This window comes from Elephantulus edwardii, unplaced genomic scaffold (genome assembly GCF_000299155.1).
Source record: "Elephantulus edwardii isolate Elephantulus edwardi_28Jun2011 unplaced genomic scaffold, EleEdw1.0 scaffold00087, whole genome shotgun sequence".
Taxonomy (NCBI): domain Eukaryota; kingdom Metazoa; phylum Chordata; class Mammalia; order Macroscelidea; family Macroscelididae; genus Elephantulus; species Elephantulus edwardii.
Window position 1 is genome coordinate 320,839 of NW_006399837.1, and position 11,548 is coordinate 332,386.

Consider the following 11,548-nt stretch of genomic DNA (forward strand, 5'->3'; position numbering starts at 1 on the left):
GGGCCTGGGGCTGAGCTTCAGCATGGGGGAGGCCCCCGGCGAGGCGGAGGAGGAGGCGGCCACGGCCGAAGCCGTGCGGCGCCTGGCGGCGACACTGTGGCTGCGGCTTCGTGGATGGGAGGCGGTGCTGGCCGCGGCGCAGCGCCTGCTGGTATGGGAGAAGCCGCTGCACAGCCTGGTCACGGCGGCCGCACTCAACGGCCTCTTCTGGTAACGGCCGCGGAGCAGGGGGCGGGGCCGGGAGCGTGGGGGCGGGGGGACCCGGAGTATCCGTCCCCTACCTGAGACGGGGAGGCTGTCACCAGGCCTAGAGGGGGTGACTCATCCCTGCAGTTTAGAAGCCTGGAGCCCGCCTGGGAGTCCCCATTGCCTTATCTCTGGGTCTCAGAGTCAAGCCTGGAGGTTCCCCTTCTCCCCTCCGTGGATGCTTTTCCCTCTTTTGCGATGGATCCAGAACCTGTCGTCCCTGCTCACCCGCTGAAGTCTCTCTCTTTGCCTAAGGTTGCTGTCGTCGTCTTCCCTGCGGCCCTTTTTCCTACTCAGCATCTCGCTTTTGGCATATCTTCTGCTGGATCTTTGGCATCCTCGCTTCCTCCTTGATGTCCCAGGTGAGTGTGTTTTATTTTTCAGCAAGCACTTGTTTTGCAATAATCTGTGCTGCGTCCTGCAGAATGGACAAAGTGTAGCAGAGCAGCTATGTCACGTGCACCATTCCCATCCAGTTAGGGAATAGGGAATTGCTTCTCTCCCTAAAGCCACATCACTCCCGGTGTGGCAGTTAACATTGTGGGCTCCGTAGCCACATTGCCTGGAGTCCATTCTCTGTTTACCACGTGTGTGATCTTAGATAAGTCACCCAATTGCTCTTTGCCTTAGTTTCCTTATGTGTAAAACAGAGACAGTAGAACCTGTTTGCAGGAAGTCAAAGGTTAAACGAGTTACTAAACGGGATTTATATTTAACGTTTTTGTAATAAAGAGTATATAAACTACTTCTGTTTCTATGCTAATTGCGTGTTTCCTTAATAATATTTTGGCTTTGGCCATATTGTTGGAGGCTGGAGAAAAGTACCATGCTGGGAAAGGAGGAGGGTCAGAGGAGGAGAGGAAGGACCTTGATACAATAATTGTTAACAGTGGGCTCAAGTGTATCAGAGATGGTGAAGATGCCACAAGATAGGGCAGGGTTCCAGTCTCTTTATCGTAGAGTGACTCTGAGTTATAGTCAACTAGGTGGCATCTAACAATAGGTACCATTTAGTGGATGAGTTGTTTGGGGTAGAAGTACAAATGAGATGTGTTCTCTTGTTTTTGAAGAAGAAAAATAAAATTTAAAGTAGGAGTCACAAGGTGTACTGACAACAATAACAGTGCAAACGTGATTGACAGCTGAAGAACTCAAGAGGAGGAGCAAGAGCAATTAATTCTATCTTAAGAAATGTTGGGGTTTTTTAAATTATTAATTTTAATGAACGTTTACAGAGATTTTGGATTTCCATTCATTCATTGTTGCACTTTTCCCACTGCCCCCCTCCCCCCGCCACCCAGTTCACTCTACTTTTTGAAAAGTAAAAGAACAATTCCTTCATTGGTATACAATCCTCCCCGCACCCCACCCCCACGCCGAGTATACTCCACTCTGCAACCTTAATTCTAGACGTTTTTGGTTGGTTTTGGTTGTTTTTTTTTTTTTTTTAAATGTTTCCCAGGACTCCATCCACGCAGTAACTTGTCGTTTTTCTCTCTATAGCATCAACCCCAGAGGAGCCGAACTCGGACAGGTGAGTGCAAGCCATTTCGTCAAGACATGCCCAGATCCTAATGTGCTTGCTGGTGCCGCTGTCACGGACATCAGTACTGTAGCGTCTGCAGGCACAGATCCCACCCAGCCTAGTGAACGGGCTGCTAGCAAGCCACTGATTTTTTACTGGGTTTGGGGTCCTCGATGGGGGTTTTAATGCCTACTCCACTTGGTGCAGAGGGCTTGCTGCTCTGGGCTTTGCCTCTCAGGACTGGGACATTTGATTGTTGGGAGTTGTGGTTTTCCACTTAGGCTAACAATATCATTGACATTCTCAGAGGGATTTGAGTGCCTAAAAAAAGCAGTGTCTGAGGCCTCTAGGGGTCATGTTGTGTCTCCCCAGTGAGGGTGCGGGGTCAGGCGCCCAGCCGCACCTGCTGAGCGTGCCCGAGTTGTGCAGATACCTGGCTGAGAGCTGGCTCACCTTCCAGATCCATCTACAGGAGCTGCTGCAGTACAAGAGGCAGAATCCAGCTCAGGTAACCAACCCCCCCGCCCCACTTTGCTGTACATAAGTTTCCTGTAGTGTGGGACTAGAGAGGGGTGTTGAGAATTTCTTGATTGAAGACCCAGAAAGAGGAGGCCTACTGCCTCAATGAGCCCACGTTCACAGTAAATAGCCGGGTGCAGGAGGCAGATTCAACCAGGAGAATGAGCTGCTGATGTTCTCATACTAACTCCTGCCAAGGCAGGAGCTTACTCGCAGCTATTCAGTGGCATTTACTGCAGACTTCCTAAATTGGAATTAGACTTGGATCAGAGGGTTTCCAGAGGGCCCACCCATCCTTAAAGAGCTCTGGCATCGTGCATTACGAGTTGGACTGCTCACATTAGCAGTTCACATTACATCAGCAGCACTGCAGGAGAGAAAGGAGGCAGACCGACCGCTGTAAAGATTTACTCTCTTGGAAGCCGGATGGAAGGTCGTTCTTGAGTCAGAACTGCCTCCCCAGCAGAGGGTAGTGGGTATGGCCGTCCTTCCACGACTGTGCAGGACTTCTTTACCCAAATGAGTAGGCCACATGCCTCAGTCTGCTGCTCTGATAGTCTCTGTTCTTCTCTGCAGTTCTGTGCTCGAGTCTGCTCTGGCTGTGCTGTGCTGGCTGTGCTGGGACACTATGTTCCAGGGATCATGATTTCTTACATTGTCTGTGAGTAAGGTCTAGACTTCGTTCTTCCCAAAGCCTGCTCCTTGTCTCCTTTCCCAGTTCCAACCCCAAGGGCAGATTGTGCTCTCCCTTTGTTAAGTTACCTGTTCCAGGCGTTCTTTAAGGAGACAGTAGTATTAGTAACAGGAAAGGTCGTCTGGGGAGGAGGGCAGCACAGCCTGGGAAATGGGCCTCATTGTCAGCCTGTCCTTCCTGGATAGGAAACTATCTGATGAGAGACATTAGGGCTTTGGAGCAGGGAATGCTGAGAACTCTCTAATCCACAGTGCTGAGTATCCTGCTCTGGCCCCTGGTGGTTTATCATGAGCTGATCCAGAGGATGTACACGCGCCTCGAGCCCTTGCTCATGCAGCTGGACTACAGCATGAAGGCGGAAGCGGATGCCCTGCATCACAAGCATGATAAGAAGAGTAAGGAACTCCCTTAGAAGGGCCAGAGTGGTGAAGGGCCCTGCCTTGTAGCTCATGATGCCACATCGTAGCTATGCTTGTCCCTCATCCCTATCCCGCTCCGTCACTGCTCTGATGCTCTCACCTTCTCTAGAACGACAGGGGAAGAACGGACCCCCCGGAGGTGACGAGCCACTGGCGGAGACAGAGAGTGAAAGCGAGGCAGAATTGGCTGGCTTCTCGCCGGTGGTAAGGCCCCAGGGCATGGAGATGTGGCACGCATCAGGCTGGCAGGAAGAATAGCTGTGCAGTGGACCTGCCACCTCTCAAGGGAGTGGAAGGCAGAGATGAGGAGGTGGGAGGTAGTAGCTCCTGGAAACTGGCTTCCCTGTCCCCTCACATGTGCTCGTCCTGGTCCTCCTGCAGGTGGATGTGAAGAAAACAGCCCTGGCTTTGGCCATTACAGACTCGGAGTTGTCAGATGAGGAGGCATCTATATTGGAAAGTGGTGGCTTCTCTGTATCCCGGGCCACAACTCCGCAGCTGACTGATGTCTCTGAGGGTACGGGGTGCCCTTTGCCCCCCTGATCTTCCTGTCCCCTCTTGTAGAACACTGGTTGTACTTTTTGATTTCAAAACTCATTTTCTCTGGGATTGAGGCTATTTTATTCTATCCCACCTGACAAACTACTTCACCACCAGGGCCTGGCCCAGCGGTCTGTGACTGGAGTTCTCCTTTGCAGCCGGCTGAGACCGATCACTGTACCAGGTCCCTTCCTGACTCTTGGTTGTTTTTTGTTTTTATTTTTTTTTTTTTTTAATTTTTATTTCTTTATTTATTTATTTATTTTGTGTGTGTACTGTCAAATTGGATCTGACTGGTACAGGAAGTGATTGTTCCTCCTCCTTCAGCAGAGCATCTGGTGGATTTGAACCACGCACCTCTGGGATTGCAGTGCAGTTTCCTGCCACTAGGCCACCAGAGCTCGCCCTGACTCTTTGTTTTCTGCACAGATTTGGACCAACAGAGTCTACCAAGTGAGCCAGAGGAGGCCCTGAGCCGGGAGCTGGGGGAGGGAGAGGAGGCAGAGCTGGCCCCCCCTGAAGAGCTGCTGGGCCCCTCAGAGACCCTCTCAAGGCAGGCCCTGGACTCTGAGGAGGAGGAGGAGGAAGAGACAGCCAAGGAGACTTTGCTTCGACTCTCCTCTCCCCTTCACTTTGTAAACACGCACTTCAACGGGGCAGGCTCCCCCACAGATGGAGTGAAGTGCCCCCCAGGGGGACCAGTGGAGACTCTGCTTCCAGAGGCAGTGAGTGGTGACCTGACTACTCTGCCCAGCTCCCTGTCACCCCCACTTGGCCTTGCTGTAAGTGACCCAGTCCCCTCCCCCTCCATGCTCCCACCTCTCCCCCAGGACTCACCCCAGCTCCTGCCTGCCCCTGAGGAAGAGGAGGCTCTTGCCACTGAGGACTTTGAGTTACTGGATCAGGGGGAACTGGAGCAGCTGAATGCAGAGCTGGGGTTGGAGCCAGAGACACCCCCAAAGCCCCCTGATGCTCCACCCCTGGAGCCCGACACCCCATCTCTGGTACAGTCAGACCAAGAGGCTCAGGCCCGGGCAGAACCATGAGCCACAGAGGAAGGAGCTGCAGGTGCAGTGGGGCTTCCTGGCTAGGGCTGTCGCTCTTCCCTCCTTCCCCTTCACGGGAGAGGCAGTGCACGGGCCATCTGGCTGTCCTGGCAACCAGTCCACCTGGTTTCTGCCTACTAGCCTGCCTGCTGGCTATCTCAGGCCTGATAGGGTACCGGGGCCTGGGATCAATTTTAAGTCTGTAAATAATTTTACATTTGGGTTAGTGGGTGTCAGCAAGGCTAGGGAATCCCTTCCTTTCTGTAGCCTGCACTTGCCTCCCTACCCTACCTTGTGCCCCAAGCCCCCAGTGGTTTGTCCCTTCCTTTAGCCTCTGATCCTCAGGGACCTTTGTTGCTCTGCCCTCATGTCCCACTTGGTGGTTTAGTCCAGGCACTTTATTGTTTATCTCCCATGTCATGCTCCCCTCTGCTTTATTTCCCTGCTATGTCCTATCCTTAGCAGTTCACCACCTGCTCTTTCCCATTCTTCTTCCCAGCAGGCACTGGCTAAGTTTTTGGGAGGCTCTTGGTCTGGAAGTAGAGACTAAACCTGGGTGGTAGGTCAACATTTGTGTCCCTGAACCACTAGCCAGTGTCTCCTCCACTGCACCATCACCCTTGTTTGTCCTGGTCTCTGATTACACAGCGGACAGGATCCCATCACATACGCACAGCACTGGGGCTGCCTAGCAGGATCTGTGATGAGGATATGGGGCTTGCTACATTCCAGGGAGGGACAAGAATTCCTGCTTCTCTGGGCTTTGGGTGTCCAGGTGTGGTGAGACACCCCCATCTCCCAGGGGGGTTAGGAAAATGGACAGTAACATCTGTGCAGGTGTCAGCAGAAAAATAAAGTGCTGATTGGCCAGAACTTCTCCTTGCCTGCCTGCTTGCCTGTGAGCGCCCCCAGTGCCCTACACTTTGCCCACCACCTCACCCGTGACTCCCTGACCCCAGTCTAAATCTCGATGGTTCATTTAATTTGGTGCAAAAGGAAACACAAAGAAAGGATTACCCAGACAAAAAAATTTTAACTTGGCTCTTGTTCCTGATGGTGTGATATGTTTAGTGAGATTTTGCATGTGTGAATAAAGCTAATGCAGGAGGAACTTGCCTGGTCTTCCCATCAGTAGGAATTTGAAGCTACAGCTGTTGTCTTCTGCCATGCTCCCTATAGACTATCTTAAGTCCAGCCTATCTATATGAACAGCTTGCTCAGCCCTGGTTTATCTGTGCTAACACGTAGCATGTGCACAGTAAGTGCTGAGCATTATTTTTAGGGGGCTCTGGTGGCCTAGTGGTAAGAATCTGCATTGCAATCCAGAAAGAATGCAGTTCAAATCCACCAGCTGCTCCATGGACAAAGGACTGGCAGTCTCCTCTCATGTGGTTAGACTCTGCATACCCACTGGAGGGCTAGTTATGGATGTGTCAGTTCTGACTCTTAAGGCACATGACAGCCTCAACAAGTCCCCCCTCACAGCTCTGTGTGCTACGATTTAATTCCTTGTTACAGACAACTTCTGAAGGTCACAAAGCCTAGTAAATGGTGGGACCAGACTTGAGACTCAAACCATTCTGGCTCAAGCAAACATTCTTGAGCAGTAAGCTGCCTTGTAATGGAATAGAAATCAAAAGGGGAGATAGTCTTGCAAGGACTTGGGAGTAGAGAACCAATCAGAAACCTTGATTTTATCAAGTGCCAACTCTTGACTGTTCTCCTCTCGGGAACAATAGCATTAGAAAAAAAACCCCAGAACTAGGGACCTCTGGTAGCCTAGTGGCAAGAAGCTGTGCTGCAACCTCAAAGGCGCACAGTTTGAGTCCGCCAAGTGCTCTGCTGGAGAAGGAGAGGCAATCTCCTGTGTCAGATCCTATTTGACAGTACACAATGGAAAAAAAGTTCAGAACTGAGCAGATGGCCTGAGTTCATGCCCTTCGCCTTCAGCTGGAGGTGCCATATGGCAGTGGCTGCTACCTGCTTTCTTGTGGCTGATGTCACATCTAAGTGTGGGAGAATTTTCTCGTTTTAAATTTGCCTTAGAGGCAACTTTTCAGAACTTCCCTGTGTCATTGAATGAACATGAGTTTTAGACATCTAAAGATTTCAGAAAGGAAAAACGGCAGAAAGACAATCCAAGAAAAAGAAAGCCCACTGGAAGGACAAGGATTGCCATATAAACTAGCTTTTTCCATTTTTTTGTGATTGTCGTAGCTGGAACTGAACGTTCAGAGATTAGAGGCCCTCCCGGGAAGAGTCATTCTTAACATTCCCCCTGATCAATTGATGGCTACATGTTTCCTTGTGCTGCTCACCCCCTTTCATTATCAGGTGTCCTAGCCATTTAAATGATAGAGAATATGAGTTTAGAAATGAGCAGAAATGGAAACCCTACAATTAAGTTTAAAAAGTTAACTAGAAATAATGGGCATTTATTTTTGAAGTGGGTGGAGTGCATTTTAGTTAGCTATAAATTAATACTGCGATAACTCATGGGTGCTCTTGAAGTTAATGTCATTTTATGCAGCATTTAATGGAAATTAAAACCAATACAAGGTAATACTGATAGTGTGCTGTGCACAGGTTGGAACACTATTGGAAGATGACTTGTGGCTGTGGACAGACTGAAAAATTGCAGCACCAGGAAAAAGCCCTAGGAGATAAAGACAGAACCACCATAGAACTGTTGAGGGCACTGAAAGTCTTTCATCCAGATAGAAGATGCTGAGTTGGGCCATGCCAAACTGCCTTCAGACATGTAAAGGGTGGTCAGTTGAATTTCAGAGGACAGAAATGAAATCTTTAGGTAGATGGTCTTTGCAATTACACATTATGCATCAGAGAGCTGGACAATAATCAAAGAGGACAGAAGAATTGATACCTTAAAGTTGTGGTGCTGGAGAGGAGTATTGAACATACCATGGACCACCAAGAGAAAAAATAGGTCTGTCCTGGCAAGGGTGAAGCCAAGCTGTTCCTTGGAGAAAAGGATTTTGAGGCTGTCTCACATTTTGGGCATATTGCCATGAAGGACCAGTCCTTGGAGAAGGATATCATACTTGGAAGGGTAGAGGGACAGGAGGGAAAGAGCCTGAATGAGATGGATTGGCACAGCGACTGGAGTAATGGGGGTAAATGTGTCAGAGACAGATTGGCCCAGGATACAGCAGGGTTCAGAGCTATTCTGCATAGGGTTGCGATGAATCATAGGTGACTGGACAACACATGATAATAGGGTTAGAGTTTTATTTTCTGGTCAGAATACATTGTGATATAAACTCATTAAAATAATCTTTAAATGACCATGTTGTTAGGTGCTAACAAGTCGAGTACAATTCTTAGTGACTATGAACAACTGAACTCTGTCCTATCCTGTGCCATCTTCACACTGCCTGACACTAGAGCCCATTGCGGTAGTCACTGTCAGTTCATCAGGTTAAGGGTCTTCCTCTCTTTCGGCAAGAGTAACATCATGCCTGGAAAGGTGGAGGGTTGGTGAAAGAGAAAGAAAGGTACAGAATTACTGAAGGATAGGAAGAGACCCTCAACGAGACGGATTAAACAGTGACTATCAACAATGGTCTTGAGCAGGAAAGGCCAAGTTCAAATGTGTTGTTCTGATGAGAACAAATGGTGTTGCAGTAGTTAACACATTAAGTGGTTTGAACTCACTGGCCATTCTGTGGGAGAAAGATGAGAGAGTCTACTTAGGGATGGGTTTACAGCCATTGCAGTACTGTGGGTTTTGTCTGTGTTGCACAGGGACACTATGAGGTAGAATCAAAATCAGGGACAGTTTGGATATCTGCCTACCTACCTATCTTTCTATCTAATTTTGTTTAGATTAGCCATTAACATGTATTATGTGGCTTGGACTGTATATGAACTTAGGAGCTCTGGTGGCCTAATGGTAAGAAGCTGCTCTGCCAACCCAAAGGCACACAGTTTGAATCCACCAGCTACTCCGCAGGAGAAAGAAGGTCAATGTCCTGAACGATCAGCTATGGGTTGGTTCCAACTTGACAGCCACAACAACATATTAACGTGGTTAAAATAATGACCACACTAAGAACTGGAAATCTCTGAGTAGCACAAAAGCTTATGTGCTTCCCTACTAACTGAAAGGTTAGTGGTTCAAACCATCCAGTGATGTCCTAGGAGAGAGGCCTGTCAAGCCTGCTTCTAAAAGTTTTGAAAATTCTGTGGAAAGTAGTTCTGGTTTGCAGTGCATGAGGTCACCAGGAGCTGAAATTGAACACAGTAATTGGTATTAATAACTAAAAAAAACATGTCTGAGCAATAATATCCATCAAATTAGTATATACCAGTCACAGAAATGAGTGTTTTGCATGTGTCATTTGCACCAAGGCACTTTGATGTGGTATCTCCTTCCCAGTTCTACAGGAGTAAATTGAACTTTAGTGACTCAGAATGATATAGCCAAAGACAAACAGTGTCCTAGCTGGGTTTTGTTCTAAAAATTATGAAAATAATCATTTTTAAAAATTATGCTAATGAGTCATTGTGAGTCAGAACCAACTCATAGCTGACCCTCCAGTGGGTTATCAGAGGCTGTAAAATTGCACGAGAGGAGACTGCCCATCTTTCTCCTGAAGAGCAGCTGATGGGTTTGAACCACATGCATTTGGGTTGGCAGCAGTTTCCTATCAAATAGGCCAGGAAAGCCCTCGAAAGGAGGTATGTTGTTTGCTATCAAGTTGGAGTGGACCCATAGTTGAGTACAACTCACAGTGACTGTATGAACAAAAGATCTGAACCCTGCTCTATCCTGTGCCATCTTCACACTTCTTGACACATTAAAGCCCATTGCAGCAGTCACTGTCATTCCACCTGGTTGAGGGTCGTCTTCTCTTTCACTGACTCTCCACCCTTCCCAGCATCATGTCCTCCTCCAAGGAATAGTCCCTCCTAGCAACATGCCCAGAGTAGGTGGGGCAAAGCCTCATCATTCTTGCCTCCGAAGAGCATTCCAGTTGGACCCTCTCCCAGACATATCTGTTTGTTCTCTTGGCCATCCATGGGATGTTCAGTGCTCTTCTCCAACACCACAGCTCAAAGGCATCAATAATTCTTCTGTCATCTTTATTCATTGTCCAGCTCTCAGATGCATAGCAAGTGATCAGAAAGACTATGGCCTGAATCAGATGCACCTTAGCCCTCAAAATGACATCATTACTCCTCAATAATTTGAAGAGGGCCCTAACTGCAGACTTTCCTAGTGCAATACATCTAATTTCCTGACTCCTGGTACCAAGAGTGTTAATTATGGATCCAAATAAAATGAAGTTGTTGACAACTTCATTCTTTTCTCTGTCATGAAGTTGCCTGTCGGGCCAATGGTAAGAATCTTTGTTTCTTGACATTGAGTTGCAATCCATGCTGAAGACTATATTCATTGATCTTTTGCAATAAGTGCTTCAAGTTCTTTCAAAAGCAAGCAAGGTTGTGTCATCTGCATAAGACAGTTTATTGATGAGTCTCCCTCCAGCCCTGACGCCACATACTTCTTCATGGAGTCTTTTTGAATAACTGGCTCAGCATACAGATTGAATAGGTATGGAGAGAGAATATATCCCTTATACTATCTCTTAATTTTAAACCATGTAGTGTTTCTTTGCTCTGTTTGCACAGTAGCTTCCTGGTCTAGGTACAGGTTTTGCAGGAGCATAATTAAGTGCTCTGGGATTCCCATTCTTCACAATGTTAGCCATAACTTGTTATGATACACACACACAAATTCCTTTGCATAATTAAGAGAGCATAAATAGACATTCTCTGGTATCTTTCGGTTAGGATCCATCTGACGTCAGTAATAATATCCCTGGTGCCATGGCCTCTTCTAAATCCTGCTTGAACTTCTGGCAGGTCCCTATCTATGTACTGTTCTAGCCATTTTTTAATGATCTTCAGCAGTATTTTGCTTGCATTGATAGTAATGATATTATTCAATAGCTTTCCACATTCTGTTGGATCACTTTTCTTGGGAAAGGGAATAAATATGGACTTCTTCCAAGCCATTGGCCAGACAGCTGTCCTCTAAATATCCTGGCATAGACTGGTGAGTGCATCCCAGGCTGCATCTGTTGATTGAAACAAGACAATTGGTATTCCATCATTCCTGAGGCCTTATATTGTATTGCAATTAGTGTTCTAAAACAAAATGTGCATGAACTGATGAATGAAAAAACAATTTGCCCTTATAAACTTTCTCTCAGATCGAAATACTTTTTTAAAAAACAACTAGAAAAACAGCAACTAGAGATTACTGGAAATCTTTACTATTTTTATTGGTCTTCATATAATAATTCCTTTACATTGTTTCATTAATATACATTGTGTTTTTTTAAATATTTTTTTATTGGGAAAACCATATTGGGGGTACAAGGAGGTGAGCGTTGGGGGCAGAAGGGTGAGGATGGGCCAGGATGCAGTTGCAGAGCTGCACAGTTTGGTCGGTGGGGGGAGCAGGTGAAGGAAATGATGAGGGTCCAGTGGGGACCAGATGCTACAGAGGAATGACAAGCATTTTCCAATC

General features: G+C 47.5%; 1 protein-coding gene across 1 annotated transcript; it reads left to right on the forward strand.

The window, feature by feature from the left end:
• Window position 1: 1 nt before the first annotated feature.
• Window positions 2-4,989, forward strand: FAM134A (family with sequence similarity 134, member A; the record flags this gene model as incomplete). The annotated part of the gene is made up of 9 exons (XM_006890305.1): window positions 2-210; window positions 502-608; window positions 1,750-1,780; window positions 2,144-2,279; window positions 2,867-2,951; window positions 3,236-3,379; window positions 3,513-3,607; window positions 3,785-3,920; window positions 4,373-4,989. Coding segments are annotated over 9 exons (1,560 nt in total), but the record flags the coding sequence as incomplete, so codon positions are not given.
• Between the last annotated feature and the right edge of the window lie 6,559 nt (window positions 4,990-11,548).